At 38.8% G+C, this 16,182-nt stretch overlaps 1 protein-coding gene across 2 annotated transcripts in view; it reads left to right on the top strand.

Annotated features, from left to right (window-relative positions):
* Positions 1 to 15,567: 15,567 nt before the first annotated feature.
* SETH2 (UDP-Glycosyltransferase superfamily protein) overlaps positions 15,568 to 16,182 on the top strand; it is a 115,633-nt gene continuing 115,018 nt past the window's right edge. The window contains exon 1 of one of the 2 annotated variants that reach the window (XM_087676341.1): positions 15,568 to 15,895. In XM_087676341.1, coding sequence (XP_087532467.1) covers positions 15,743 to 15,895 — 153 coding nt within the window. In that variant the 5' untranslated portion in view covers positions 15,568 to 15,742. The remainder of the gene's footprint in view (positions 15,896 to 16,182) is intronic. The other variant, XM_087676350.1, reaches the window with a different exon arrangement.

The raw sequence follows: 16,182 nt of genomic DNA, 5'->3' as shown, positions 1-16,182 counted from the left end.
ATACATGAATTATGGTCTATCCCATTGATGAATAACTCACGTGACATGTCATAAGGCAAAGGGAAATACCTCGTTGGCCAAATTCCTAGACATTCCTCAAAGAATTCATCCAAAAATATATTGTAAATCCCTTGGATCAAAGTCATGGTTCTTCTAAACAAGCTTTTGTACCACTTAAGAGCATCCCCTTTAAGGGTAAGAGAAAATCAAAATAGCTTGTGGGTATTATTTAACCCACTAGTGAAACATGTTAGATTGAAACCCTTTACATGTAATGTAGGATCCAATTAGGAAGATAATAGAATGTGAAAATTTTTCTAAATATAGGAAATCCCTTGGATCAAATCCTTAGGATTAGCACAACATCATCCAAGTCCTTGTAGATGACTTAAGTTGTTCTTGTCTACACATTTGTATGGGATATTTTTTCTTTGTTACATATATATGTGCAAAAATTCCTTCCTTACTAGAAATATTCATTGCTAGGCTAGGAAGAGTAGCTAGCTCACATGGTGCTAAGCCTTTATCACTTGGAAAATACTTAATCTTAAGGCTTGATTGTTCCACTTCCATAGGAGAGGTTTCATTCACACTTGAAAATTATCCAAGATCTCACATACCCTTAAAATAGTGTGACAATGTGGAATCAAGCTAGGTATGAGATATCATGCATATGAGATCTAAGAGCACTCTTATTTTGAGATATAAGTTGTCATACAACTCTTTTAGCATTTGTGAAAGGAAGGTGCTCTTTAAATACTTTCCTAATTTGATTGGCATGATGCTTGAAAAGGGATTTGAGCTACATTGCCTCAAATTTGATCATGAGGTCACTAGTGGGGCAATACTTTAACAACATGGCCCATTGGAAAATAATAGTCCTCACCAATCCAACAAAGAATTGACAATATATCTTTAGGAATTTTTAAAATTATTGGACTTGATAGTCATTCCGCAATCTTAAAACTAATGGATCTTGGAACTTTAACTGTGATTGATAGCAACCACTTGTTGGGACCAAAACATGCCCACCAATAGCTCACTCACACTACTCCACTATCAAGCCTCAAACCACCAACTACCATGACCATGTGGCCATGAATGATTGGCTATCCTCACCAGACACATTCAAACAATGTGCTTTGTAGTCCAACTAAATTGCTTAGCTCTAAACTCCAAGCAGGAGATCCCCAAATATAAACAACTTGTAGATACCACTTCATATACATATAAGGCTCCCCTTGGCTAATTGTCGTGGCCTCTTACATGGGTATCCTTGTGTGTTTAGGGTTGATGTAGAAATGAGACTTTCCAAATCAATTTGCAACTCTCTAGAAATTTATTGAGTGACAACTAATAAAATAATAAGCAAACACTTCTAATGCGACAACACGTTTCAAAGAACAGTCGTTGATTTGATAGTTATTTGATTTAAGAAGATAGTAAAACCATTGGACATGAATAATCATTTTGGTGAAACTTTTCATCTTGGAGTATAACATCATAATATTGCTCCTCTCATTCTCATGAAAGGTTAATAGAATCCCACAATACTATGATATGGCTTGAAATATATTCTTACACACAATATATAAGAAGATAATTGCCTTGCAATAGTGTGTGGACTATAGAACATAACCAAGGCACCAATATCACTATTATAATACTACCTTGACCACAAAGAAAGCACATCATCATTTAAGCATGCATAGACAATAGTAGTAGAGTAGTCCCATGGCATAAGCGTATTGATTTTTGTGCACACTTTTGAATTATTTGGCATTTCTAATGTTTATGAGTCTAATTGGATGTGTTTCAAGCATAGGGATCTTCTCCTACTATTTCACCATTTAAATATAAACTCTTTAATTTTTAAATTTCTACTTTCTTTTATTTTTCACATAAATAATAGACAAAAAACATAGACTAAACTCATGAAAGCATGAAATCATAGAGTTATGCCACATTCCAATCAATAGGAAAAGCATGTTTTGTTGATTTGTAAAACTATATTTAAAACAAGACCACTTACATGTACTTCTTGCGATTTTCATATATAGTAACACTTGGGTATAAACTAGCCCTAGAAAATGTTATTGGCATAGCCTTGGACTACCAACACACGTGAAGTAGCCTTTGTTTTGCTCTAGCATGTTGTATCACCAAGCTTTACTCACCTCAATTACTTCCAAAGATCTTAAATTCACAACCCCTTACCCATGTGAATAGTTTTCTATGTGTATCAGGTAGGAGAAGAGAGAAAAAATGAATGTAGAGAGAAGGACTAGATTTGCGAAATTTGAAATACTCAACTATATGCATCACAAGTGATATGAATGGAAAGCCCTTGATGAATAGGTTCAAGATCTACAAACATTTGCTCAAATGGAGACTCATGAAGCATAGGCTCCAAAGCATAATCTTAGGTGCCCAACCATCAGCTGGATCTCCAAGAATAGGGTGCTCCTTACCCCCCACTACCATTGGAAACTCAACAAACCATACATCTTAGCTCATATAGACATCCCTTGATATGGGATCACAAATCTTATACACTTGTGACTAAGAGTTATAGCCAATGAACACTCGTCTTTTGAAAGTCGGCTCAAACTTATCCCTTTGCTTCTTTGAAATGTGAATATATTCATCACACATGAATATCTTGAAATAGGAAACATTTGATTTTAGTCCAAAATACACCTTAAAAGGAGTCGTACCAACAAAGGTAGATATGGGTGACCAATTTAGGATATGAACTAGAATGGCCACCATTGCTTCACCCATAGACATTGATGTGTCAATTGATGATCCATCATACTTCAAGGCAATGAACATGATTACAATGGATTACTAGCTAAGAACTTAATTTATGCTAAGGATTTGGTGGCATGACTATTAGCTCACATGTTTAACAAAGCCATGCGTAAAGGTCTCTTAGAGAGCTAGAGCACAAACTATATTGTGCCTATCTTCAATTCATCGATCTACTCTACTTAGTAACTATTAGACTACTATGGTTGGACATACATTGGCCAAGTTATATGCCTCCGTTTTTTATCATGAGTTGAGTAGTTGGTTAAAGAGATGGGAAAGGAGGATAGAGCTCATGGCCAACAAATCTATTCATTATGAAAATTTTGAGGTCAAAAAATGGAAATGTAAGGGAGTTTGACCAAAATATTCCCTCAAGAAATGGGGCCACGATAAATTTTTTACAAGTGAACTCCAAACTTATCAGAGATCACATTTTTAGAACCCACTCTTCAAGATATTTCTAATGGGTTGTCAGGGTTTGGAAGTGGGACAAAGAAGTTATACCGAAGTTTCTTTTTTTCCTAGAGAATATTACTATAACAAGTCTTTTTGTTGATATATGGGTTGTTAGGTTTTGGAATTGGGACAACAAAGGTATATCAAATTTTTGTTTTTGTCTAGGTACCATTGATATATGGGTTGTTAGAATTTGCAAGTGGACAAAAAGGAATATTTGGTATAACTTCATTATCCCACTTTCAAACCCATATATCAATGGAAAGATCTTGAAGAGCATGTTCTAAAAATGCAATCTCTGACAAGCTTGGAGTTCATTTGCAAATTTTTTATCATGGCGTTAGTTTTTTAGGGAATATTTTAGTCAAATTCCCTTACAAGGTCATTTTTAAACCTCAATTTTGTGTAATGATTGCTTTGTGGCTTTCTGCAAAGCTTTGACATATTGTCAACAGACAAGATGACTAGTGTTATGGGAGTGCCTAAGGAGATGAGTTGAGGGATTTTGACATTGTATGAGAGGGTTGTTGGTAGAGTAGGGACAGTTGAAGACCTCTCAGCACCTATTCACTCCACTATTGGGGTGAAGCAAGGGTGCCCCCTTTCTTAGACATTGTTTTGGCCATATACATCGATGGGATTGCTAATATCTCTCTTAGGAAGGAGATAAAGGATCTTCACTAGCTAGCACTTGCATACCTCTCCTATTATGTGCATATGCCATTGTATAGATAGCTAACTCTCCATAAGGACTACGAAGACATCTCAATGCATTATACTATCATGCATTGGACCGTGGCCTTTCAATGAACCTTGGTAAAACCAAGGTTATGATATTTAATTACTACACCATAGTGGGTCAAGAGATTAGCACCTAAGTTCTCATATGAGTAGGAGAAATTGGAGTATATGGATTCTTACATGGGAATCTTTTTTACATGATGCACTTTCTCTATGAGAGAGAACACACACTAGATTGATATGAGAATATATGGCACTAGGTGGTTTGGAAAGGGTGTACTCATAGGTACAATTTCAAGAAACCAGCACTAACATTTGGCTCCTTGATGTGATGATCACTACAACTGATCAGGTTACACTTATGATGGATGGAGGTCAATGGAGAGACCCCTTGTATCCATGATCTCCAAGATGATCAAATGTAATGCACCAATTCCACATGAGATCATAAAAGTTGAGCTAGTGGCCACACTGATTGTAGTAGAGGCCCTCACCAAGCTCTTGAGTCCTCCCAATAGCTTGCCAAAGAGAGCAATACCTTATGTTGGTATGCACAAATGTCATTTTAGTTCGAGCTACATAGCTTTAGCATGGACAAACTGCCCCCCTTCAAGTACTCCCTTGATGCGCCATCCCTCACTTTGAGTTGCTTAGAGATTGGCAAGGTCATCAAGATGGGCTTCATCTAGCTTGACACTAAGAGGGCATGGTCGGTACCAATAAAGGAGCTAGGGATGAATATGGTTTCTAAAGGAACGTCTTCTCCATACTATAGATGATGGATTTATTGCCCACCCAATATACATGGACACCCACCTTTCACATGGGATCAAATGTGCTATTGGGAAGTTGTGCACCTCTTTGTATCAATTAGAGATTCATACTGGTAGATATAGATCCATATCACCATAGGAGTGCATGTGTTAGATATGTTAGCTAGAGCTGAGACAAAGGAGCACTATATTTGTCAATGCCCAACATACTATGAGATTTGAGGCCACATCCATTGTATCTTCAGAGAGAAATTTGGACCATTATATAGAGTCATGGATTTTATTGACTAGTGATGCCATAGCATCTTCCTCCTTAAGATATAATAGCTTCGTGAGATGGTCTAAAGGAGTACAACACTAGGACATTGTGACCCCATCTAGGGGTAGATTATAGATTTCTTTGTGGGGGAGACTTAGAAGGCTTTAGAGTCCCCCACCATAGACTACATATACATGAGGGATTTTGATTGATTGAGCTACCCATTTTGGCTAATCTAGATGTCACAGAGCCTGATGTAGATGTTAGTGGCATATCCACATGCAAATACAAGAGATTATTGTTTGAGATAGAGTTAGAGTCTATATATCCTCATGAGATTGTGGCAACTAAAGCTTTCTTTACAAGCTAGAGTTCTCTTTTCTAGTGTTATCTCATATCTTTAGCTTTCTTTTATTGTTCATTTACATTTACAATTTTTTTCCTTTCAAACAATTGTATCATCAATTATAACTCATGGTCTCATAGGTCAATTTGGCCTTTTGCAGAAGTTAACATATCATCTCTCTCTCTCTCTCTCTCTCTCTCTCTCTCTCTCTCTCTCTCTCTCTCTCTCTCTCTCTCTCTCTCTCTCTCTCTCTCTCTCTCTCTCTCTCTCTCTCTCTCTCTCTCTCTCTCTCCACACACACACACACACACACACACACACAAGGATGAGTTTGAGTTGCACTAAGAAGTCCAATACCTAGATTCACAAGTGTTGGGGATAAAGGCGCATTTGCGTGCCTAGTTGCCTATATATTAGTTACACTGACAGTACTCGCATACCCACACACTTGTACACTACAGGTGGTGGGCACCCATCACTATTGCTTTATTATTTATTCTTTCAGTGACATTTGAATAAAGGGAAGGCCGATCGCACATTGTGACTCTTCGAGTTTCAACATTGTGTGTGTCTCTCTCTCTTGCTCTTGCTCATTCCACCATAGCTCTTGCTTTTGTTCCATGCTTCTACTTTAGGACTCACTCCCTTCAATGCTATTAGAGCCATCTTCCTCAAGAGCTCTATCCCAACATGGCATTGCTTCAACTTGTGGAGAAAAGTTTCAACTCATAGTTTCAATGGTAGACATGGATTCTTCACTCCAAGGTATGCATTGAGCTCTACCTTCTTCCCGACTTCTTTCTATCACCTAAGGTTGTTCCAGGGCTTCCTTGGGACCTCTCAGATCTTTCCTAGTGCCACATTCCACTCAACAAGGTAAGAGGAGTAGTTAGCAATTCAACACATAAATTGCACCGGTTTGCTACCCCCCATCCCTGATCAATTTGCTCATCTTTAGCTCCTGAGCACTGTTGGGAATTCACTTGGCAATGTATTCAACACTCTAGGGCTGAGTTAGGCCTCATTTCAAGCTCCACGGATTAACCATTGGCCCACATTTTATGGCAGTTTTCTATCATATAGTCCAGGATAGCACTTTGCTCATTGTTTGGAGATCACTTATGCTTCTTGGGATGTTTATTTGATGTTAGATCATTTGGGGATATTATGCCAGTGTATTGGAATGCTATGGGATTGATTTTAGCACTCTTTTGCTTGGTTTTATAGAGATTTTTCACTACTATAATAAGCAGGGATGAATGCTATTTTATTAAGGAAACTTCATGTATATTTCTTGTTAATGCTTCCCGAGCACTTCTATAATATTTCCACGCAATAAAAGTTAGTTGGTTAGTTCGAAAGTTAGTTAGTCAATTAATAAGTTAGTAAGATTACTAACTAAAAACTAACCAGCATTAATAGCTAATAATTTTTATTCAATTAAAAATATATTTAAAAAATCGGGAGTCATAAATCTGACATTTTTCTTGGATTGATAAGGATCGTAGCCACCCTCCATGAAAAGTACAATGTGAACGGGACTTATGAGCCATATTAATCACTAGTATTAATGTGTATAGTTTGAATGGTCCAAAAATATTAGATTCTTGGGGGGGGGGGGGGGGGGGGGGGGGGGGGAACTATTATATTTTAGATATTATCCTAAAAAGATAGAACTAAAAGTCATTTAAAAGAAAAGACAAGTGATGTTTTAGTTAGTTTTGGAGATTTTATAAAAAGAGAAATAAAGAAAAGTGACTGGCAAAATCGTGCGCGCCGCGATCACAATCTATAGGCAGTAGACAGCACTTCGAACAGAGAAAAGAAGAAGGAGTGAACTAAGAGCTTTCTAGCCAAGTGTCTTGATGTTTTACCCCCCTTTGGAGCCAATGCAACCATCAGATTTATGATCTGAACATCAGATCACTGAGTCTTCTAAGAGCCCCTCCACTCTTGTTCTCAGACTTATCCCCTCCTCTCTAATTCATTATAAATATGAGGCATGGGGAGGCACAAGGGAGCATGAGGAGACCCCGAACGGCTGCAAGAGAGAGGGAGGGAGAGAGTATACCCCTCCAAGAGATTGTGAGAGAGAGTTTGAGAGAGAGAGAGAGAGAGAAGAGTTACCCCGAGAGGCTGCACAATTTCCCTCTATCTCGATCCTCGATTTAACCATCTTCTCTTTCGCTCTCCCATCTCGAATCTATTCCACCTTCTTAATCTCTTGAGTCTACTTGCGGGCGATGGCCTCCAAGCGAAGAATGTCATGTGCGGATGACAATCCTACAACCAACAACAGAGCTTCGGGCGAAGGCATCACTATCAATCCAATTGCGGTACCGGTTGTAAGTAATGTATTTTCACATTGATAGATGCTTGCTTTAATGCTCGCAAGAGATGCATTAGGCTACGTACCTTGTGGTGCTAGAATAGGTAATTGAAAAGGATAAATCACATCGCAAATATTCAAAGATGAAGTTTGTGAAGTGCTTGTATCAAAGGGAGTTAAATTGCACCTAGTTGCTATGTGGTGAATCCATGCATAGCATAAGCAACATATGGGACACTACAGTATTGACCATTGATGAGTCTTTGATTAATCTTTACTGAGGATAATATTGTTTAAAGTTCGCAAATGCATATACACAGTACATACATGGGAGAGATTGTGTAAATTTTACATCGATGACATGCGACTCCTTGCCTTAGGAGAAAGGAAGATAAAGCCAAGAAAAAATGTTACATAGTAGAAAAAATGCTAAAAGATAATTGTCACTTAGAGAAGAGGCATAAATACTATTGCTAGATTGATTAATTTGCATTGGAATGATAGGACTTACATCATGTATAGTATTGGAACCTTTAGCTTATGCCTTAGGCTAAAGGAGGGAATATTAAGTAAATTCTACTCTTTGGCCCCAAGGGGGAGAGCGAATATGCGATGGAATTAGGAAAAACTACAATTAGTTTTGTTGGTTGATTGAACAGCACCCTAAATGTTTTTCTTTCAATCAAGGGATTGCTGCATTGTGATTTGGATAAATATTGCAAGGTTTGTGCTAATGGCAAATGCATGGCAGGGGTCTGTAATGACAAGTTGCCATGGGAATAAATGAATGTTTTTCTAGGAAAAGATATTAGGGCTGATTGCTTTGATTGTGCTTGAATTTTAATTGGATTAATTAAGGAAGGATATTTTGCACGCGTGGATTATCTCCCAGATCACATCGTGGATTATCTCGAGAGGGCACTACTCGATTCACATGCCGATGGTTGAGTGGTGAAAAGGCCAACCATGGAAATGGCATCTCACTCCTAGACCGCTTGTGGGTCAGGTGGAGCTCTCGACACCCCTTGCCTATCCAGAATGGAGTTGGAGATCCTCGTGAGCCCAACGTCTAGGATGTTGGAAGATCCTATTCTAGATAAAGGATGGAAATTTTGATGCCATGTGATTTGGACCGGGTACTTCTGTTGGACAGAAGGGATACATAATTCTCATGTATGGGCAGGAGACAAAGATTAACTTAAACATAAGTTAAGGAACTTGTTTGATAAAAGGACTGCTTGTCTTGTTTTTGTGTGTGTGTTGTAAATTACGTGAACGAACTCTATGCCCTAAAAGGCTTAATTAATAAAGCTGATTTTAAATGTCACACATAAATGTGGTAGGACCTAATTAGACAACTAAAGCTATCGAAGAAGTGCAGTGGACGTGACTTGGGTCCGTCCTACGGAAGGGTGGTCCCGGTTAGCTGGGAACTTTTCTCAATTGATGTAATAACGAAACTGTGAAGACCTAGAGTTAGTAGAGTTAGAACCCGATTCATGCCGTTTTAGGGGACCGAAATGGGACTATGCCCTACGGGTAGAGAGGTTGAGCAGTGCATCCCTCTCATTTTCCATTCTCTATGAACCAAGTGTAGCATAAATCTGCTTCGACTCTGTTGTTCCTACTCAAAGTGGGTCATCTGGAGCTCGACGCTAGCTACTTCCTAGAGACTTGGCTGATAGAAAAGAAACCCTGACTTCAGGTCGGTCCTAAGTGGGAACGGCCGGATACTTCCACTTCGGGGCAGACTCGACAAGACCTAGATCGCAAACCCTATGACATTCCTTGCGAGTGCCAGGTGGCGCTTTCTAGACTCCCCTCCCGATGGGCTGCTAAGACGTGTCTCACAAGTGATCAAGCAGACACGTTACAACTTCGGATGCTACATTGGGGTATACCATTGAACTTGCATGATTGGTTATGCTTTAGGATTGCTTTTGAGCTAAGATTGAACCTTTGAATCTTGACATTGATTGTTATTCACTCTTATATATGGTTATTTGATACTCCAATAAGAGCCTTGCAAGTTACTTGGGTCAAATTCTCCCGTATATATGCCACTTGGATCTTGGATGTATGGATTCCTTTCACATGATGTCTTGAGCTTTGTTTGCTCATTTGGCATTCGAATTTTGTTTCAATGGGAGCCACTACTTGACACTTGCATATTACATTGAGCATTTGGTTACCTAATTAAGCTTGAGGATCTTCCAGTGAGACTGTGGAACTTAGTGACATGTACATGCTCTTGTCATGCTTAATGTGTGTACTTGATGCTTAGTGGGTTTATTTGACATTCCTCTTAGGGCGGCACCTATCACTATCATGATGTTGTTAGTGATGTATGCATATTGGTTGGTTATGTATTGAGCTTCACTTACATTCCTTAGTCCATTATGCCTTTAGTTGGTCTCTTTTGTTACCTGTGAGACCCCACTCTTTATGGGATGTATGTCAGTCTGACACACTGATTCTTTGATAGTTCTCACTGCCAATCGTGTATTCACTCACTCCTAGTTGGAGTAATTTCTTGTCACTCCTAGTTGATTTCCTATTGTTATACTTCATTTTTAGCATGTTGTAATTACAGTTTACTATAGTATTTATGTGAGTAATCACCTCCATTTGATAGTTCTTTGCATTGAGTTTGTGGAAAATTCATTACTTAGTTAGTACCCCTTGTTTTTAGCTTGATTTAGCAGTGGTTTTAGGGTTATTTACAATAGCCTACTTTGACACTTTGTGTACTTTTTTGCCTTCATTATGGCCAATGGCTCGAGTGATAGTGCTATCTTTAATATTAACAAGATGGATGGCACCAATTACAACTACTAGAAGGCCCAAATCTGGCAAGTTAGTACAAAAAATGCCGATTAGGCTTTTGAAACATAAGTGTGTCAAGACCAAATCTATTGATGCAGAGGATTAGGCTAAATTAGATTAGATATGTAAATCCACCATCATATTGTCCCTCTCTAAGTAGGTGTTCTATAATGTTGTCTCTAAGGGGTAGTCCACATGGGACTTATGGGAAAAGATTTGCAATGTCTATGACCACTAGAGCCCCACTTCTCATATGTATTGGCTAAAGAAACTCATGGACCTCCACATGAAAGAGGATATTTCTATATCAACTCACTTAAATGAGTTTCATTTCATTATCAGTCATTTGTCTTCATAGGGGATTGAATTCAAGGGCACTCTTCTTTCCTTATTCATCTTAGTTACACTGCTTGAATCATAGGATATATTTCTACTACTATGTGTGCCAACATGCCTATTGATGGGGTATAGTTGCAGGATTGTAGAGAATGCACTGAAGAGGTTAACAAAAAGAATGTTGATACTTCTATTGAAATGCATGGATCTAGAGCATGGCTATGGCGGATGGAACACAAAGACAATATTCACGATGACATAGATTAGAGAGACCAACTGTTACTTAAGTGAATTAGATTCTAAGATGGAAGCTTGGACTCATAAACACAATCTTGAGTATGACACTGACTGTGACTGAAAGGACAAAGTACAATAGTATTTCATCATTGAATGATAAGAAGGTACATCACTTTATAGGCTCATGATGGTTCCCCTTTCATCCACTATGCATATGGGATTCAAGACATCCTTGGAACACACATCATTTGTCATTTCTCAACATCCCCCCTCAAATGATAAGTTCCTACACTTGCTGGCTTTTGCCCCCCCTACATGATGACATGGCTCGAGAGACTAGCTCATAGGCAGCCTAGTCAAGTTAAAGCTTGAAACTTTGCATCTTTGGCAAGGGTTTTGTTTTACAAAGCAAATCCACTAAGGGAAAAAAAATCCACTATTGGAAATATAATTTCTTCAAAACAATCTGTCAGAGTTGTTGTTAATGGCAAAAGCATCTTCTTCTTCTCTTTCATTCATGAACTGATTTTCATGGTTACCATTTTGTACCTATTGTGCTCTTTTATAATGAAAACATTCACTGGCTATATGGCTAGTCTTACCACAATAATGACATGTCATCCAATCTTTGTTGTCGGAGTTGAATCCTCGGCCTCAGCCTTTTGCTCCAGCAACTCCTTTGGTGTATAAGAGATTTTTCCTAAATGATGGGACACCACCTTTTGCATTCTCGTTCTTCTGTTTATTCTCTTCATCAAGAAAAGAGTGCTCAATATCTTTTTATGACATATCAGGTACACTTCTAAGAGTAGAGACAATATTTTCATAAGGATCCTGGTTTACATTAACAAGGAGTATAGCAATGGCTTCATCTTTGTTTTTTTCAAAGTGTCAAATTGAGTTTTTTAGACTTTTAAATTTGTTAATATGCATAGTCATTGAAGTGCTATTTTTTATGTCAATCTTATAGAACTACATTAACAACTTGACCTTAGAGTTTCTGGCTTGACTTTCAAAGATCCTATCAAGCTTATCCCAAGCCTTTTTATCATCTCTGATGCCAGAGATATGGTGCAATACATCATCAGATAGTCCCCAAGCAACGATACCTAAAGCCTTGTTGTTCATCTTTTTCCACTCCTTTGTCTTGAGTTGGTCTTCTTCAACGAACCCGTCTTCATTATCTTCCTTCTTACTATCTGCATCATCCTCAAACACGTCCCACAAGTCCTTCCACATAAGGTGGTACATGGTCTTCTTCTTCTAGGCATGAAAGCCTTCTCCACTTGACTATTTGCTCAAGTTCTGCCATGTTAATCACCTTCAAATAGCTAAGATAATACCAAAAAGTGAGTTGCCCAAGAACACAAGTAGATTAGTGTTAACCAACACTAGGTAGTATCAAGAGATACTATGTAGTTGAAGCACTTGATTTTGATCTTGAGTTTGATTTCTTACTTCCCTTGCTGATGTCTTTGCTTAAAAGTGAGTTCAAACTTAGATCAAAGTGGCATACACTTGATGAGCTGGGAGGAGCGAGAAAATGAGGAGTTTTATGAGCTCTAGTGAAAATGAGATATGGCTTCCTTTAGGGTTTCAACAAGTTGACTGGTTTTTTCCTTCCTGCATCTCATGGAGATGATCATTTGGCACAAGACTTGATGAGAAGGAAGCTTGAGTAGTGGGCTTTCAAAGCCCTATGGTTATAGTGGACATCGCACTGCGCACAGGGAGAACAGCTGTATGACCAGATGACGAGTTTCAAACATGTAGCAACCAGGAATTTCGATAATGTTGAGCTCTAGATGGGATAATCTCAAGGAGTGATGTGATAGGAAGCTACGCATAGAGTTTAGCAAGAGATGTCCAAAAGATAGCTAGCTGAGACTTGGCTTGTGTAGAGAGATATGAGTGCTCCAAGTAGACAGGGTCCTGTAGGCTATGGCTACCATGAAGGGTAAAGTGAAGATAGAGGTGGAAGATGAGACCTTCATCTAGACTTGATCTCAGAGCAATGATAAAGAGGAGTTCATAGAGCAAAGAAGGGAGTTGAGCAAGCCATGCTTACCATAGCTTTGATACCATGTTGAAATGCATGGATCTGGAGCATGGCTATGATAGATGGAACACAAAGACAATGTTCATGATGATATAGATTAGAGAGACCAACTGTTACTCAAGTGAATTAGGTTCCAAGATGGAAGCTTGGACTCATAAACACAATCTTGAGTATGACATTGATTGTGATTAAAAGGACAAAGTCCAATAGTATTTCATTTCAAGGTACATCACTTTATAGGCTCATGATGGTTCCCTTTTCCTCCACTGTGCATATGGGATTTAGGACATCTCTTCTTGGAGCATATATCATTTATCATTTCTCAACAACTTCCCACACCTCTCATACTTTGACTGTTAGAGGTAATAGTAGGAGCGGTAATGTCTGTCGTGGGAGAGACTCTCCACAGTCTTGCTCTCAATCACGTGGACAATGTCACAGTAAGTCTCGTGGCCGTCATCCCTCATTAACTTGTCATTATTGTGGAAAAGCAAGACATATTCAGCCATAATACCATAAAATTCATGAAGAAAAGCGCAAGGAAAAGGGCAAGGGGGGTAAAGTACAAGACAAAAATGATAATCACAGGATTGCTCCTAGCAAGTCAAACATTAAGATTAAAGAGCTTAATGTTGTGCAAACTAATTTCAATGATGATTTCATACTTATAGTTGTCCAATGAAGAAGATATGTTGTAGGAGATAAAAAACATGAGCTGTTGCTAAAAAAAGGGCATGTTCCACTCAACATGATGCTACACCAGTAGGGTGACGGCTATAGGTGACTACTCCAAGACTTGCTCAAGAAGGCTCAAAGAGTGCCCAAGAAGAATGCAACCGATAGGAAGCTTGAGCGAAGTGGCTATGGATCCTAATAAAGAGATTACTAGTGTGGGTATTCAAATGGAAGTTAAAAGTGTGTCAGATCAAGCTCGAGCTTGCAAAGAAGAAGGCTCTGATACTAGTTGAAGGGAGGTGAGCCTTGAAGTGGAAGCACGAGCAGGAGCAAGAGCTATAGTGGAAGAAGTATGAGTAAGAGAGAGAGAACTCCAAATGTGGAAACTCCAAAAGTCACAATGTGTGACCAGCCCTCCCTTTATTCAAATGTCACTGAAAGAATAAAGAATGAAGTGATAATGATAGACACCTGCCACCTACAGTATGTAGGTGCATGTACTGTTAGTGTAGTAATACACGGGCGGCTAGATAGAGACACCTTTACCCCCAACATCTTAATCCTCTATAGATGGTCACCAACATTCTCATTAACAGAAATATAAAAGTCCTTTCATAGAGAGAGAGAGAGAGAGAGAGAGAGAGAGAGAGAGAGAGAGAGAGAGAGAGAGAGAGAGAGAGAGAGAGAGTGTGTGTGTGTGTGCGTGCGTGCGCGCGCGCGAGAGTGTGTGTGTGAATATAATAGTCTCATAACTAACTAACCCACTCAAAGCTATTCAAGATGTAAGCTCAAATACATTTGCAACTGCAAACCCTAAATTGAAGGTATCCTCAACTCAAAGGTAAAAGAAGTTAGGCACTCATCAAAGGCCTACCAAGCACACACCTAAACCTAGGGGTATCCTAAACTCAAACGCATCACTCCTTAACTCGAAGAAGGTGTCCTAGACTCGTAAGTGAAAGAATAGAGATGCATTGATCCTAGAATGCACAAGCAAATGCATATATGGGCATTTGCAACCACAAACCCTAAATCAAAAGTGTCCTTGATTCAAAGGCAAAAGAAGTTAAGTACTCACCAAAGGCCTACCAAGCATTACACCTAAACTTGGAGGTGTCCTAAATTCAAAAGCATCACTTCTAAACTTGAAGGTGTCCTAGACTCAAAAGTGAAGAGAGAGAGAGAGAGAGAGAGAGAGAGAGAGAGAGAGAGAGAGAGTGTGTGTGTGTGTGCATGTGAACAATTTTTAAATTTTACACAAAGCAAACACTATTTTCTTACGGTCGTGTATAGATGAGATTGTATGTATCTCGCATTGTTTGTTACAAATTTTATAATATGTGTGTGTGAGAGAGAGAGAGAGAGAGAGAGAGAGAGAGAGAGAGAGAGAGAATTATAGGAAAAAAGAGAGAGAAAGTGAAAAAAAAGCAACACGTTGTGAAATAAGCATACGATTTCTTACAATCATATAGAGATGAAAGTTTATAAGTATAATGCATCGAAGAGATTGTTTGTATATTTAATATTTTATATTATAAATTTTATAAGCTACTTTTAATTTTAAGTTTGATGAGAGAGAGAGAGAACGAACATAGTGCATGTCAACTTTGCTAGCCACTAAGTAATCGTGAAACAAACAAGCGAAGCGCATGAAATGCTAGTTATAGGTATGCTTGCTATATTTCTTGTTAACCACCAATTTTACCAAATAGGGCGATGTAATATACTCAAACGAGTCCTGGACTGACAAAAACTCCAATACAGGTTGACCCCGTTACGAAGTCAGCAATGTTCTTTGAATTCAGGGATTCGCTCTTCCCGCACGTATCAAAGCACTAAAGGGCCTCTCTCTCTCTCTCTCTCTCTCTCTCTCTGTGTCTGTGTGGCCGCAATGGAGAATGTTGCGTCCCCGTCTCCAGTAAATAATGCTCCTCGTCGGCAGCATCGGGTCCTCATGGTGTCTGATTTTTTCTACCCTAACTTTGGAGGCGTTGAAAATCACATCTATTACCTATCGCAATGCCTGCTTAGCCTCGGTCACAAGGTGCGATCGCCAGTCTTTTGCTCTTTCAAATGGCTAATGTTGCTGTCTTTGATCTAATCTCATTGATCGCTATTATTGTAGCCATCAAATTGAGCACACATTTGGACTTCAGAATTGTAAGGGATCTCTTAAAGACGAGCACGAAAGGCAGATTCGTTGTACAGTAGAGGGTTTTCTTCCCTTTTTAGGAAACTTTTCAGGAAAAGTCACCTAGTAAGCTATCTATGCAGTGCAAAGCAGAGTGCATCCCTTTTTAGGAAACTTTTTAGGAAAAGTCACCTAGTAAG

The sequence above is a fragment of the Lygodium microphyllum genome, chromosome 1 (genome assembly GCF_053477565.2).
Source record: "Lygodium microphyllum isolate KBCC chromosome 1, Lygodium_microphyllum_v1.1.10, whole genome shotgun sequence".
Lineage (NCBI taxonomy): Eukaryota > Viridiplantae > Streptophyta > Polypodiopsida > Schizaeales > Lygodiaceae > Lygodium > Lygodium microphyllum.
The sequence above is the reverse complement of the archived record's forward strand: the minus strand, read 5'-3'. Positions and strand labels throughout refer to the sequence as shown.